At 46.0% G+C, this 15154-nt stretch overlaps 1 protein-coding gene across 1 annotated transcript in view; it reads right to left on the reverse strand.

Annotated features, from left to right (window-relative positions):
• Nucleotides 1-15154, reverse strand: part of LOC147684076 (dehydrogenase/reductase SDR family member 4-like) — a 331848-nt gene that overhangs the window by 248302 nt on the left and 68392 nt on the right. Inside the window, exon 4 of the mRNA XM_086942598.1 lies at nt 5861-6038. Within this exon, the coding sequence (XP_086798724.1) occupies nt 5861-6038 (178 nt within the window). The remainder of the gene's footprint in view (nt 1-5860; nt 6039-15154) is intronic.

The raw sequence follows: 15154 nt of genomic DNA on the forward strand, positions 1-15154 counted from the left end.
GTTGATGGCCGAAGAGCACATCCCCAGAAGTGATGCAAATAGGCGAACTGAAAGTGACCTTTTTCTTGACAGTTTTATGGCCAAAGCCTGTAGTCGGAGTTGTCTCTCTCGAGACAAGAATGCTTTGCATTCTACTGTGTCCAGACAAGCTCCTAGGAACAGCAGGTTCTGCTTCGGAACCAATTGAGATTTGCTCTTGTTGATTGTGAGGCCTAGCGATGTAAAGAGATTGCGGCATTTTGTAATGTCGTACTTCACTTTGGCCTTTGACGGACCTTTGACTAGCAAGTCGTCCAAATACAGGAAGACCTGTACCTCTGCTGCCCGAAGAGCTGCTGCCACAGGAGCCAGGCACTTTCTAAAAATCCTTGGGACCAACTTGAGGCCAAATGGGAGAACCTTGAACTGATGATGGGCGCCAGCGACAGTGAAACGGAGGTACTTTCGATGCTTTGGGTGGATTTGGATGTGGAAGTATGCATCTTCCATGTCCAAGGAAGCCATGTAATCTCCCTCGTTGAGGCAGTTGAGAATGTCCGAGAGGGTGACCATTCGGAATCCCTGCTTCATGAGATATCTGTTCAGACTGCGTAGGTCTAGGATCGGTCGCCATTCCCCTGATTTCTTTTTTATGAGGAAAAAACGGGAATAGAAACCTGCCCCTCTCTGATGGATTGGAACCTTCTCTACTGCGTTCTTGAGAAGCATTGCTTGAACTTCCTTGATCAATAAGTGAAGACGAGGGGGAGGGGGACCCCTGGGCGGAGTTGTTGGAGCTTTGGTGATGAACTCCAGGGTGTGACCATGTTGGACCAGGTCCAACACCCACTGATCCGTTGTTATTTAATGCCATTGTTGTTGGAAGGCAGATATCTTCGCGCCCACGGGAAGGTAGGGGACTGAAAGCGGCGCCCAATTGACTTCACTGCTTCTTGTGATTGTCTCTTCTAAGCATGGGCAAATTTTGCGAATCCGCAATTCGCGAATTTTTGCGAATTTGCGGATTTTTTGTTGTTGTCGTATTCGCGGGGCGATTTGCGTGTTCGCGGGGCGCTTTGCGTGTTCGAGGGGCGCTTTGCGTGTTCGCAGGTTTTTTTTTGCGAGACCGCTCGTTGTTGTGCCCTTCTGCCCTCTGCCCCACGCGTTTTTGTGCCCTTCTGCCCTCTGCCCCACTCGTTTTTGTGCCATTCTGCCCTCTGCCCCACTCGTTTTTGTGCCCTTCTGCCCTCTGCAACACTCGTCTTTGTGCCCTTCTGCCCTCTGCAACACTCGTCTTTGTGCCCTTCTGCCCTCTGCCCCTCTCCTGTTTTATTTTCGAACGGCGCCGGCAAGTTGCCAGCGCCTTTCCAAAATAGTTACTAAGTTAGCTTCATCGGGAAGCACTAATAGATAAAATAAAGCAGGTGCTCGAATTCAGTTAACCTCGAGCACCTGCTTCTATTAGTGCTTCCTGTTGAAGCTAACTTAGTATCTATTTTAGAATGGCGCTGGCAGCTTGCTGGCGCCATTCTAGAATAGTTACAAGCTTGAAGCTTGAACTTTTGCCCCCCGGATCCGTTCCGCTCCCGGATTCGCGGATTTTCGGCAAATTCACGGGAGTTCGCGGATTGCGAATTTGCCAAAAATCTGCAAAATCCGCGAGCAGAATGGATTTTGCGCCCATGCTTAGTTTCGTCCTTGATTGTTTGTGCGCCTTCTTCCTCCTTGGCAAGAGAAACCAGCCGATCCAGACTGGTGATATGAGGACTGATAGTTCTGGCGGTATTACTGCTGATATTGCCTGCCTTGCTGATAATAATTTCCTCTGGACGAATAACCGCGTCCTCTTGCTCCTCTGAATGATCCTCTTTTATACTGCAATGACCCTAGCGATTTTGCTGTATCTGTATCCGTTTTAATCACTTGGAGAGCTTCGTCGACATGTTTCCCAAAGAGGGACTCTCCGTCATATGCCATGTCCAGTACTTTCAATTGAACCTCTAAAGGTAGTGGCTTTCAACCACCCTTGGCGCCTTAAGACAGCCGCTCCGGCTAACTGTCTGAAATTTGTGTTCGCAATATCTAATGCGCAGTCGATGGATTCCGCCGCTGCGCGCTCTCCTTCCATTAATATTTTCTGCGCTTCCTGCCTCTTGTCCTCTGGAATCAGCTCTATGAAACCAGCCATTTCGGACCACATCTGGCGATCATAGCGCCCCATAATCGCCAAAGAATTCGCCGCTATGATGGATGCTGCAGCCATGGTGGAAAACTTTTTTCCAATAAGGTCTAAGCGTCGTCCCTCTTTATCAGGTGGTGTAGAAATAGGGGTAGCTGGGTTCTTCGACCTTTGTTGTGCAGCCTGAGAGATTACTCTCTCAATACGACCAATACGGCACGCCGGACTAGTGAGCGGGGCACGGTACTTCTTTTCAATTCTTGGCAACACAGCAGGCACAGAAGCGGGGTTTTTCATTATCTTTAGGCCCTCTTTCCAAATGTAGTCAATGATAGGAATGGCTCTAGACACCTTCCTTGTTTCCTCTATAAAATCATGAAGAAAGCACTCCGTTTGATCCACTGTCACCGGGAGTTTAAATCTGTTTGATGCTCTCTGCATCAGATTGTGGAACCCACCCTCACCTTCAGGCGGTGAATCTGAAGGCTGAGGAGTCGGAGGGGATGGCATGGGGATAACGTAATCATCCCATGTATCTGATGAAGGTACGTTAGGCAACTCTCCGTCTTCTACTTCCTCTTCTGATGACGTATCCGGGGTTTGTGGAGGCAATTCAGGTGGCGTAGGTTCCACGACTGGAGAAAGCGGTGGAATTTGAGGTGGAGGAACAGAAGTACTAGGCTGAGGCATTTGTGGCGGAAAGCATTGTTTATAGTCCGCCAGCATAGCCTGTAAGTCCTGTAAGTCCTGTATCAAAGTAGGCGGTAAATGAGTGACTTCTGAGACCTTAGGCCGTCTCTGATGTTCCAATGCATGAGGGACTAATATTTCCTCCTGGTAGTAATGCTCAGTGTAAGTGTCGTCTTCATCATCATCTTGACAATTGATGATGAGATCAGATGGGTGATGCGCCACACCAAAAGCTCCTTCATTATCATCGTCCTCAAAATCATCCTCTTCATCATCGGAGTAAGATTCTAGAAGATGAGAGGGCATAAGTGGCGACATATAAGAACCTTGTTGCCTCTTGTAAGATACGAGTTGAAAGTTGAAAGTTCTTTGTTGAAAATGGCGTACAAAAAGTCTGATTCCCAGCAATAGGCTTCAGTAAAGCTGAATCCATCAGTTTGGATGGCACCGGTGACAAAGGTGCAGCGGCCAGCTGAAAAGATGCCGTAGTCGACGGGTTTATCGTCGACGAGGACGTCGACGGATTTATCGTCGACAAGGTCGACGACGAAGGGATCGTCGTCGGTGGTCTTGCCGTCGACGGGACCGTCGTCGATGGGCTCGACGTCGACGGGACCGTCGTCGATAGACTCGACGGAGCTACCATCGACGGGACGGTAGTCGATGGGACAGCCATCGACGGATTCGTCGTCGATGCTTTCTTCGTCGATAAGACAGTCATCGACGGTGGCGTAGATGACTTCGTCGACGGGCTTTTTTTAGACGAAGGCTTCGTTGACGATGATGTCTTCGTCGACGAGTCGTCTACGAGAGTTCTTTTAGCCACAATACAAATCTTTGTAGACACAATAGGTGAAGTAATAGATGTAGTGGACATCATAGCCGTAGAAGAGGAGGTTGAAGTAGCAATAGTAGTCACTGGTGAGGAGACAGTAGAACTCTTACTCATGGTTTTCTTCGAGGAATCGTTGGTGGCTGAGGCTCCAGAGACAGAATGTTGAGATCTCTGTGAAGAGCCTGAAGTGAAGTGGGAGGTTTTTGCATGTTTTCTCCCCTCACTTGTCTTATCCTCTTGAGACCTCGCCCTCTTGCTAGAGGTAGAGGCTCTTTCATCATCCTCCGTGGAAGAGGATTTAAGCCACGAAAGGACTCTGGCCTCCCTATCCCTTAAGGTCTTAGAAGGGAAGGTGCGGCAGATCTTACAATGTTTTTCCTCATGTTTGTGATAAAGGCAATAAATGCAGTCTTTATGCTGGTCATCCACATGGACCCTCTTCTTCTCGCAGGTTCTGCAAGGTCTAAACAAGGCCTTCTTGTCAGACATCTTGAAGCTCTGAAGAAAAGCTGAGTCAAGACTCAGGGAGACTCCCTTCCACACGACGTGCGGTGAAAATCTGAGGAGAGCTGGCTCTCCAGAGAGGGTTCTAGAGGGTGCTGTAAGCTGATTGGTTGGAGCAAAGACTTTGGTCTTTTTAGCATAATGAGGTAGATAGGCTACTATAATCTAGGCCTCAGGCCTTTTCTAGGGCCTACTACTACAAAGTGCTTTTGGCACTGCTTTTTTATTTACCGTGGGACTCCCACCTCGGCGACCGGGAATTATTCAGGCATGTGAATCTATGAAAGCTACCCCAATACTGGATAATAGTAATTTATACTCTTACGCTACCCAACGCTTTCCCTACTGTTGCACTCACTGGAGTGGGAATAGTAATTTTTACCTAGCTGATATCCAACGCTTTCCCTACTGTTGCACTCTCTGGAGTGGGAATAGTTATTTTTACCCACCCGCTATCCAATGTTTTCTCTACTGTTCCACTCTCTGGAGTGTGAATAGTAATTATTCTCCCTACACTATCCAATGCTTTCCCTGCTGCTGCACCCTTTGGCGTTGGAATAGTTATTTTTACCCTTACGCTATCCAAAGCTTTCCCTAATGTTGCACTCATTGGAGTGGGAATAGTAATTTTTACCTACCCGCTATCCAACACTTTCCCTACTGTTGCACCCACTGGAGTGGGAATAGTAATTTTTACCCGTACGCTATCCAACGCTTTCCATACTGTTGCACTCACTGGAGTGGGAATAGTAATTTTTACCCACCCGCTAACCAACGCTTTCTCTACTACTGCACTCTCTGGAGTGGGAATAGTAATTTTACCCCCTACACTATCCAACTCTTTCCCTACTGTTGCACCCTTTGGAGTGGGAATAGTAATTTTTACCCACCCGCTATCCAACGCTTTCCCTACTGTTGCACTCTCTGGAATGGGAATAGTAATTTTACCCCCTACACTATCCAACGCTTTCCCTACTGTTGCACCCTATGGAGTTTGAATAGTAATTTTTAGCCTTACGCTATCCAATATAATTTATATTTATTTATGTATTTCATAATATTTTTATTATGTTGCATAATGTTGTGTTTAATTAATTTTTTTAATATTGAAAGTATATTTTATTGTTTTTATGTATTAAATATAAATATTCATTATTATTTATTTTATTATTTTATGAGTGTTGATGTATTTGTAATTTATAGTATTTGTTAATATTTTTAAATTAATTAAAAAATTATAAATATTATAATTAATTAAATATATATTACATATTGTATGTTTAATTTTAATTAAAAGTGTAACAGTATTATTTATTAATTTTAAACATTCTAAAATAATTTTTACATAAGTTAAAATGATATAAATGTATTATTTACTTTATATTTCTTTTTTTACAACGAAAAAACCCCGATATTTTTAATTACAATATTTTTAACATCGATATTTTAGTTTCGATATTTTTGTACTTACCATGTTGTAGATAGGGTGTCGATATAATTGCCTTCGATATTCCAGCGTCGATATTTTGTCTGTCGATATCCTGTGTCTCGATATTCTGTCAGAGATTCGCCTAGAACTAGCCGTGCGCTGTTAATTTATCCTCTCTCTACAAGGAGGTATCATTCATGGTCTCTCTTGGGTTCAATTGAGTTTGTGTAAAGTTTCCACTCACCAATTCCACAAGGTTTTTCCTATGGTCTCTGTTTGCAACACTGCAGACGGTTCCTGACACAGACAGGTTTTCTGACTTGAGCTCTTGGATTGCTCTGTCTACGTTCTCCTGCGTCCGGCTGCTCACAACCACATGGGCGCCCTGTTGTGCCAGGCGACGGGCGATAGCGAAACCAATCCTGCACGAGAACACCAGGTAAACAAACTGAGTTCTAAGCTAATCTTTGACAACTCTGGTTAAACCAAAAAGTTTCTGGCAGAGACAATGTGAGTTTAATCTTTCAGAAGTACTTGACAATATTAAAGTCATCACAATCAAGAAGAGAAGCAGAAATATATCATAAACAAAATAAAAAGGAGACAGATGACATTCATGTCAACAAACATATCTTCTTAGATAGGGGGAATCACAAATTGTATGGTAAATGTGGGTGGCTAGTCCACATCTAGCATTACCATTTCCATGCCCAATAACAGCACCATTCAGATGCAATTGCAAGATAATTAATAATAAAAGGAATGCAAAATCATCACATGTTTTCCCGATGTTTGGGCCATTAACTAGGTATGATTTCCTCATGCTTTTGCCAATGTGCCTATTTTGTATTGCACCTAGCAATCACCTAGGCAAAACCTAGACATTTGTATTCGTGATTCAGCAAGAAAAAGGAATTTATTGCTGGAACATGATTACAATTTTACATGTGATCAGCCTCTAAGGTCCTGATTACAAGCATATATGTCAATTATCACACCTGATAAATACCAATAACAAAGGGTACATTATTTCTCTGGTGCGATAAATAGTACTTAATGCAGTTTCTGCGGAATAACATGCAAACTTTGTTGTTGAACGGACCAAAATACCGATGGTACAATAAATACCGTACACGTTTCCTGTTAAATTGTGGCAGGTATGACCTGCTCAAATTTAACTAAGGTTGAGGTATTTTACAGATAGGAAGAGCTTCAACAGTGGACTGTAGGATCTGCACCTCACGCAAGTTTCCTAAATTCAAAACAGTCCTGCACGACGATACCCTGGCACCAGCTGTTACGTGGTGACTCTGTGTTCCAGATACTGAAATTTTAGTCGTAAGTGGGTGTGCACCAGGAAATGAAGTCCAAGATGCTTTTGTTGTATAAAAAGTCTTTATTCCAAATTGGTATTTCTCATATGATAATAGAGCATTAGGCTCAGGCAACGCATTTCGTTCTCCCTTGGAGAACTTCATCAGGGCTGAAAATGACATGTTAAAAGACACTGAATCAAACTTAAGGATTCTCAAATCATAAGTAAAATACAATACAAACAGACACAGGACTTTAACAAAAAGCACAAAAAAAATACAAAAAATTGAGGAGGAGGGGACGTCCGCATGGGCTGCGGAGTCCCCTCCCGTGCGATTAGGATGTGACCGCCAGGGTGGCGGTCACATCCTCTATTTTTAACATTGCGGCGGGTGCGGCTTCAAGCTGCACCCGCGGCAATGTTAAAAATGCACGCATTGCATTTGCATGCAGAAAGAGGCAGGCACCGCGCGGTGCCTGCCGCTTCTGCATACAAATGCAGGGGGGTACCATAGGTACCCCCCATGTGCACCCCTCACCCCCCCTTCACCTAGGGGGCCCGCAACGGGCCCCCCGCAGTGAAGTTACACATGCTTTTCCACGGCGGAAAAGCCGCCGCGGAAAAGCATGTTTGCTGGCACATACTAATCTGGCGGACGGTGTCTGAGAGACACCATCACCAGATTAGTGCTTTTCCTCCGCGGTTGTAAGCCAACCGCGGAGGAAAAGCTGCGGACGGAAACCAGGACCCACCAGCCATCCTAATGTGGCGGTGGGTCTTTGGTGGGTCCGCTGCGGATTTTCTGCATCCTCCGGGCCGGCGGTGGCTTCCGCCGGCCCGGAGGATGCGGAAAATCCGCAATCATAATGAGCCCCTTAATGTGTGGCGGAACTGTAAAAGAAATGATGAAGAATTAGTCCAGTGTAGTTGCTCCAGTGCATTGCACTAAGTGCAAGGAAGACTTTCCAGGGCTAAATTCAGCCCGAAAGTGAAGATCTGTTTTGTACATAAAGTTCTGGGTAAGCAAAGTAAGACGGACTGTAATAACATGCACGATGTCCACCTCTACTAGGAACATGTGTATCTATAATAAGTGTGAAAGACAAACATCATAGTTGAATTTATCTTCCTCTTTATTAAAAATATCCTTTATGAGTAGAGGGTCCGGATCAGGCGTCATTGCAGTAAAGAAGGGACGTTTCATAGGAACATCATTGAGGCCAAAAATAGACCTGATGCAAGAGTCTATGATAGGAGGGTCTTGGACACAGCAGAGAGAAGACTGCAAACACTGAAAAGGGAGGCAACCCTATTTGAGTCAAATGTTAAAAAGAAGAACATTGAAAAGGACAGGGATGTTCGCTTTGTTACCCAATACACTACTCTTAGTGATAAAAGATCAACGAAATGTAAGATCAGACTTTTTATTAACTGCAATACCACCTTTGTGGTAAATGTAATTGAGAAGTTTGAAGCTTCGCATTCAGGTACCCTGGAGGGCTATCCTTAATTGTGACATGAGATACCCCATGGCCGAACACTATATTAAAACCCATCCAGGTAAAAATGCTTTCTGTTTTTACAGCATTGATCAGGTTGAAGCAGGGCAGAGGGGAGGAAAGAAAACAAGTTACTAACCTGCAACTTTGGTTCCCCAGTATTGGTAACTTTCATAGATTCCCATGCTTTGTATCATTCCCCGTCGTCAGCCTGGGAGCCTCGGTAAACAATAAATACCGTAGCAGTATGTACAAAAGAGAAAGTAAGGCCTAGGCCTCATCTCATTTTGTAACCTATCTACCTCTTTGTGTAAAAGAGACCAAAGTTTGCAACAACCAATCAGATCAGCCTCAACCCCATAGAACCCTCAGGAGAGAGCCTCAGAGGTTCAGATTGTCGCAGTCTTTGTGTAACAGTAACCGCTTTTGCTGAAGGCGGAGCTTTCCTCGGGGAGGAGGGTGGGCGCATGGGAATCTATGAAAGTTACCAATACTGGGGAACCAAAGTTACAGGTAAGTAACTTGTTTTCTTGCCCCAGTATTGGAACTTTCATAGATTCCCATGCTTTGTATCAGAGTAGCTAGCAGTAAAAAATAACCATGCACATTTTGACATCAGAGTATTACAACATTTCCACATAGAAATCATCATGTAAGCATATATACCTTGGAACAATAGACGCAGAAAGCTTATGCGATACAAAATGTGCAATTATAGGAAGGAGGGATAGAAGGGAAAGCTCACCTCTCTTTGGAACAGATTCCTCAGTACAGCTTGTCCTACTGCTGCATCACTCTTCATGAAAGAGTCCAAACAGTAATGTTTTGTGAAGGCATGGGCGCTGCTCCATGTTGCTGCTCTACAAATGTCCTTTTAGGGACTCCAGAGAGGAGCGCCACCGAAGATGAGACAGATCTTGTGGAATGAGCTCGAACCTGTCTCTCCAAAGGCTTTCCTGCTATCCTATGACAGTAACCAATAGCACTTGTAATCCATCGTGAAATCCCCTGCTTTGAAAGAGGAAGTCCTTTCCGTGGAACATTAAAAGCCACAAAAAGCTGAGAAGATTTTCTAAAATCCTTTGTCCTCTCAAGATAAAATTTGAGACATCTTTGGACATCCAAAGAATGAAGAGAATGTTCCACTGGTGTCGTAGGTCGAGGAAAAAAGGATTTCAGAACTACTGGTTCATTCAAATGGAATTCAGACGGAACCTTTGGGATAAATTTTGGATTGGTTCTCAGAAACATAGAATCCTTCCTGAACTGTAGAAAAGGTTCTTGGATGGAGAGAGCTTGCAATTCTCCTACTCTTCTAACAGAGGTTAGAGTCAGAAGGAGGGCTAACTTAAATGACAAGAATTTTAAATCCGCCCTGTGAATTGGTTCGAACGGAGGCCTCATCAGGTGAGCCAGAACAAGATTTAGATTCCAGGACAGAGGTGGCGGCCGTACTGGTGGGAAGACTCTGAAAAAACCTTTTATTGTTTGATAACACTAGCGGACCAAAGAGACGCACCTGCTGTCGACCTTCTGAACCTTGAACTAGCCCCAAGATGCACTTTGATGGAAGAATGAGAGGCTGACATTCCAGCTACAATGCACGGTGTCCCTACTGGAAAGCCTGGGATTTGTCATCAACGGGCCGAAATCGGTCCTTTGTCCAACTCAAAGTCTGTTTTTTCTCGGATTTGTTGTGGACTCCGTCCAGGCTTCCTTGATTCTTCTACCCCGCAAGATAGCCAAAATTTGACATATACTGCATTAGACTATATCCAGGCCCCAGGCCTCACTGCGGCAGATTGCCCGGGTAGTGGGCCTCCTGTCGTCGTCCATTCAAGAAATTTTTCCGGGTCCGTTGCATTATCGAGCCTTGCAGCGCCTGAAGGCGCATCTCCTCTGAAAAGGATTAACTTACAACCAATATGTGCCCCTGTCAGAGGAAGCAAAAGAGGAGATGGCGTGGTGGTTGGCACACAGGGAGGCCTGGAACGGGCGTGCGATTTTCGGATCCGCCCCAGACTTGGTCATAGAATTGGCTGCAAGCAGGTCCGGATGGGGTGCCCGCTGCGGCGTTTGGTCATTAGAAGAGCAGAGGTTCAATTGTTTGGAGCTCCTGGTGGGCTCATTCGCCGTGCACTGCTGGACCAGGCAGCAGACGAGTGCATGTGTCCTGTTGAAAATGGACAACATATCGGCGGTCCGCTATGTCAACCGTCTGGGAGGCCCCCGGTCCCGAGCCTTGGCGGATCTAGCGAAGGAGTTCTGGGAGTATTGCTTGGCACATCAAATCTCTGTGACGGCAGAATACCTTACGGGGCAAGCCAACCAAGTGGCGGATTAGCACTCGAGGCATCTGAGGGATTCCAGCCTGTGGAAGTCGGATGTTCTGGTCACAGGTGGCTGGACGACCTCTGGGGTCTGTTTTCGGTGGACCTCTTTGCGTCCCACCTCGATCATCAGCTCCCGCGCTTCTTCAGCTGGAGACCGGATCCCTTGGCAGGAGCAACTGATGCCTTCCTTCAGGATTGGAGCAACGTGACAGGTTATGCCTTTCCCGGATGGCAGCCCGGATCCGGCTTCAGGGGACAGAGGTGGTGGTGGTGACGCCGTTTTGGAGATCTCAAGTGTGATTTCCAGTTCTTCTGGAACTTTCTTGGGATTTTCCAATCCTACTCCCCCCGCTTCCTCATCTCCTTCTGAATCCGGACGGGGAGCAACACCAACTCATTCTTCAGGATTCTCTACGCCTCATGGCATGGAGGCTTTTCGGAGACGTTGGTCGCTCCCAGGCCTTTTGGGATTGGCCCAAGATCTCGTGTCAAAGGCCTGGGTGGACAGTACAACAAAACGATATCGGTCCGCTTGGACTAAGTGGCTGGGTTGGTGTCTTCGAAGGGGTCTGAATCCCGTGGTCGCCGGCATTGTTCCCACATTAAATTTCCTGGCTGAATTGGCTACGGATGGTCTGGCTTACCGCTCTATTAATGCGATTCGTTCAGCGATCTCTGCGGGCCATAGTCCAGTGGACGGTGCTCCGATTGGGGAACAACCATTACTCTGTCGTCTCTTATGGGGGATCCGTCTTTCGTTGCCTCTTGAGCCACGATACTCGGTCCTCTGGGACGTCAATTTGGTCTTGAATCTTTTTTTGTCTTGGCACAGAATAGGAACCTTTCTTTGAAAGAAATCTCCGCCAAGCTAGCCATGCTGTTGTGTTTAGTCTCTTTTCGCAGGGTGTCGGATATACGCGCCTTGGATATTACAGCAAGAGTTTTTTTCCCGGAAGGGGATACATTTACAATTGGTCGTCGAACCAAATCAGATTTGAAGACGATTTCGTACCCGGCCTGTGTGTGGTGAATTGTCTTAAATCCTACGAGGATATGACCCTTGAATTACGCCCGCCGGATGAACGGCAGCTTCTGATTGCCTTGCAGAAACTGCACAAAGCAGTCTCCTCTCCTACCAGTGTTAGATGGGTGAGATGGGTAATGCAAGAGGCGGGTATTAATACAAAACAGTTTGGGGCACATTCGGCTAGGGGTGCAATGGCATCTAAGGCTTTCTCTCTGGGTGCCCGTTTGGAGGACCTCATGCGTGCCACAGATTGGTCTTTCGATTCCACCTTCAAGAGGTTTTATTTTAAACCAGTGGTGGATGTGGCACAGTTATTGATGAGTAAGCTTTGAATAAGCATAATCCGAGCCTCCGGTCCTGACATAGAATCGAAATTTGCCTAACTCATCTGGTTTTCCTTGTATTGCAGGAAACAATGGTGCTAAACAGGACCAATGAGATTCAGGCATGACTTGTGCGAAGAAAGAGGAGGACTTCATAAGATGGAGGACCTTTTCATTGGCATGGCATGGACAGTGTAGAAGGACTATACTGCAATGTTCCCCCATGGATTGATGGGATTTGTTGTTCATGGACCACAATGTATTTGTTTATTATTGTTTTATATGGTGTTTTTTCTTTGTTCTGGAAGAAAAATACTTTTACATTGCTTTTCTGGCTGCTATGATTTGGTTTATAATTTAAAGCGAAGGAAGAAAAGCATAATCCTTGCCTCCGAGTCCTTAATAAAATTGAAACTTACCGTTACAATGTTAGGCAAATTTTGATTCACGAAGCTTGGCTGCAATTTATATCACCCATAAAGGTTGATATGTACTGATCAAATTAATTCTTGATCATCAAGGTCAATGCTATGGGGTGGACTACAAATATTGCCACGGTACGTATTCGGGCAAAACCTTGCGACCTAGACAGTCTTTTCCTTAAACATGCACCAGTCCATATTTTTCTCCCATTCTGCTAGCACAGGAGGCTGGGCGGCACCCAAGTGCTGAGCTATATTTCTTTTCGCAATCATCAGTCCCAATGTTACCCAGATCCTGCCCATCCTTCTCACGTCTGTAGGCTCCCATACATTCGTCAGACATCGTTTCGCCTCTACGCGCATTTCTAGTTGTAAAACTTCACTCATAACCGCATGAATTTGACACCAGTAACGCTGAATGCGATCACACGCCCATATTATGGGCATGAATGTTCCCTCTGATCCACACTGAAGCCTGCACACACTCTCCTCAGTTCTCCCCATTCGAACCAGGCAGGGCCCCATGATATACACTCTGTGAAGTATTTTGAGCTGGACAAGTCGCAGTCTGGCCGATATGGCTACTTCCCTTGGGGAGGAGAGGGCCTCCTGCCACTCCTCGTCGTCCAGCTTAAGTCCGTCTGTTTCCCACTTTACCCTAAGATCTTGTAAAGGCTCTGCTACATTATTAATCAGTTTTCTATAGGTGAGGGATATCGTCTTTTCTGGTAGGTAGCCATCTAGCAATCTGTCTTCAAGAGGAGCATACTCCGGGACAGAGAAGCCCAATAGTATGTGTGACTGCAATGAGTGGTGGACCTGCAGATATGGGAAGTACTCTGTATTTGAGAGTTCATATTTCTGCTGCAGTTCAGAAAATGATATCACTGTCCCCCTAACCCATAAATCGCCAATGTTTGAAATCCCGATAAGGTCCTACCTATCGAAACCTTTTGTCTTCCAAAGATCTCCTAGGATCTTAGAATCCCAAAGAGGTGTAGCTGCAATCAAATTCCACTCCCAACCTAGACTCTTAGTGGCTGTGTGCCAGATATGCACTGACTGTTTTGTCGGTCCCATCAGGGGAAAAGCTTTCGGTTTGGAATATAAGGCTCTGTAATAGTTCCCTCCCGGGAGCCCAGCGGTCCACGCGTAGCCCGGGTCGTCTATTCTATGGTATGTGCAGTGGTTTATCGCTGCCAGCTGGCCAGCCCAATAGTATTTTTTAAGATCCGGGAGGCTGATACCCCCATTGTACCAGTTGAGTGTGAGTTTATCTAATGCTATCCTAGGCTTACCGTCCCACAATAGTTCTCACTGCAAACCCTCAATCTCTCTGAAATAGCTAGCCGATACCAGGTCCGGGAAGTTCTGTAATACGTACAAAAAACAGGGCAAAGACATCATTTTGAAGAGTGCTGCCCTTCCCAAGAGAGAGAGAGGGAGAGCCCTCCAAGCCGCTGTGTCTCGTTTCAATCGATGCAAGAGCAGGGTTAAGTTCCGGCTATGTCAGAGTTGAGGGTCAGACATCATGTATATTCCCAAGTTTAGAAAGCCCTCTGTAGTGACCTGTATTGGGCAGTCCCTTGGAATTGCGGGGCGGTCCTGTGCAGTACATATAGTAGGGATTGACTCCAATTAATTGAGTAACCGGGGAATCTCCCGAAAATTGTGAATATGTCTAGTACTGCAATCAGCGACTTCTTGGGGGCGGCCAGGAACAACAGAATATCATCGGCATATAGTGATCGGTCCTCCCATGAGGGGGCCCATTTTAATCGACGTATGACCGGGTCCCTTCGAATCCAAGCTGCTAGGGGCTCGAGCACCAGGGCAAAGAGAAGAGGGGAGAGGGGACACCCCTGCCTAGTGCCACGTTCCAACTCGAAAGGCGCTGCCTGTCTGTTATTCACCATGACCTGTGCCAAGGGCTTGGTGTAAAAGAGCCTTATCCATCGGATGAACCCCTCCCCAAATTCAAACTTCTTTAGTACCTCAAACAGGTAGGGCCACTCTATAGTATCAAATGCCATTGTGGAATCTAACAAGAGAAAGATTGCCGGTTCTCTTAACATGTCCAGCCTCCCCATCCCTCCATGCAATCGCCCGAGATTCAGTGCTGTATTCTGGCGGGGCATGAAGCCCGACTGATCTGGGTGGACTAGGTCACCAATCACTTTAATCAGTCGGTTGGCCAGCTCCTTAGCAAGAATTTTGGGTTCTGCGTTGAGAAGGGAGATAGGTCTGTATGATGCACAAGCCAGTTTGGACTTGCCCTCTTTGTAGATTGTTACTATTGTGGCTACACGCTGGTCTAGCAGCAGCTCTCCTCGCTCCCTATTCTCCGTGAACATAGCCCTCAGTCGCAGGGCCAGTTTTTTTGGCGCTAGTTTATGCAGCTCGATTGGTAGGCCGTTGGGGCCTGATGCCTTGCCTGCTTGGAGGCTTCTAATCGCTATTGCTATTTCGTCATTGGTGAATTCGGTATTGCACCGTTACAACGCAACTTTTACAACGCACTACCATTACATCGCAACATTTACAACGCAGGTACCATTACAATGCATGCCTTTACAACGCATGTCATTACATAGCAGATACTATTACAACGCATGCCAT

The sequence above is a fragment of the Lissotriton vulgaris genome, chromosome 11 (assembly GCF_964263255.1).
Source record: "Lissotriton vulgaris chromosome 11, aLisVul1.2, whole genome shotgun sequence".
Lineage (NCBI taxonomy): Eukaryota > Metazoa > Chordata > Amphibia > Caudata > Salamandridae > Lissotriton > Lissotriton vulgaris.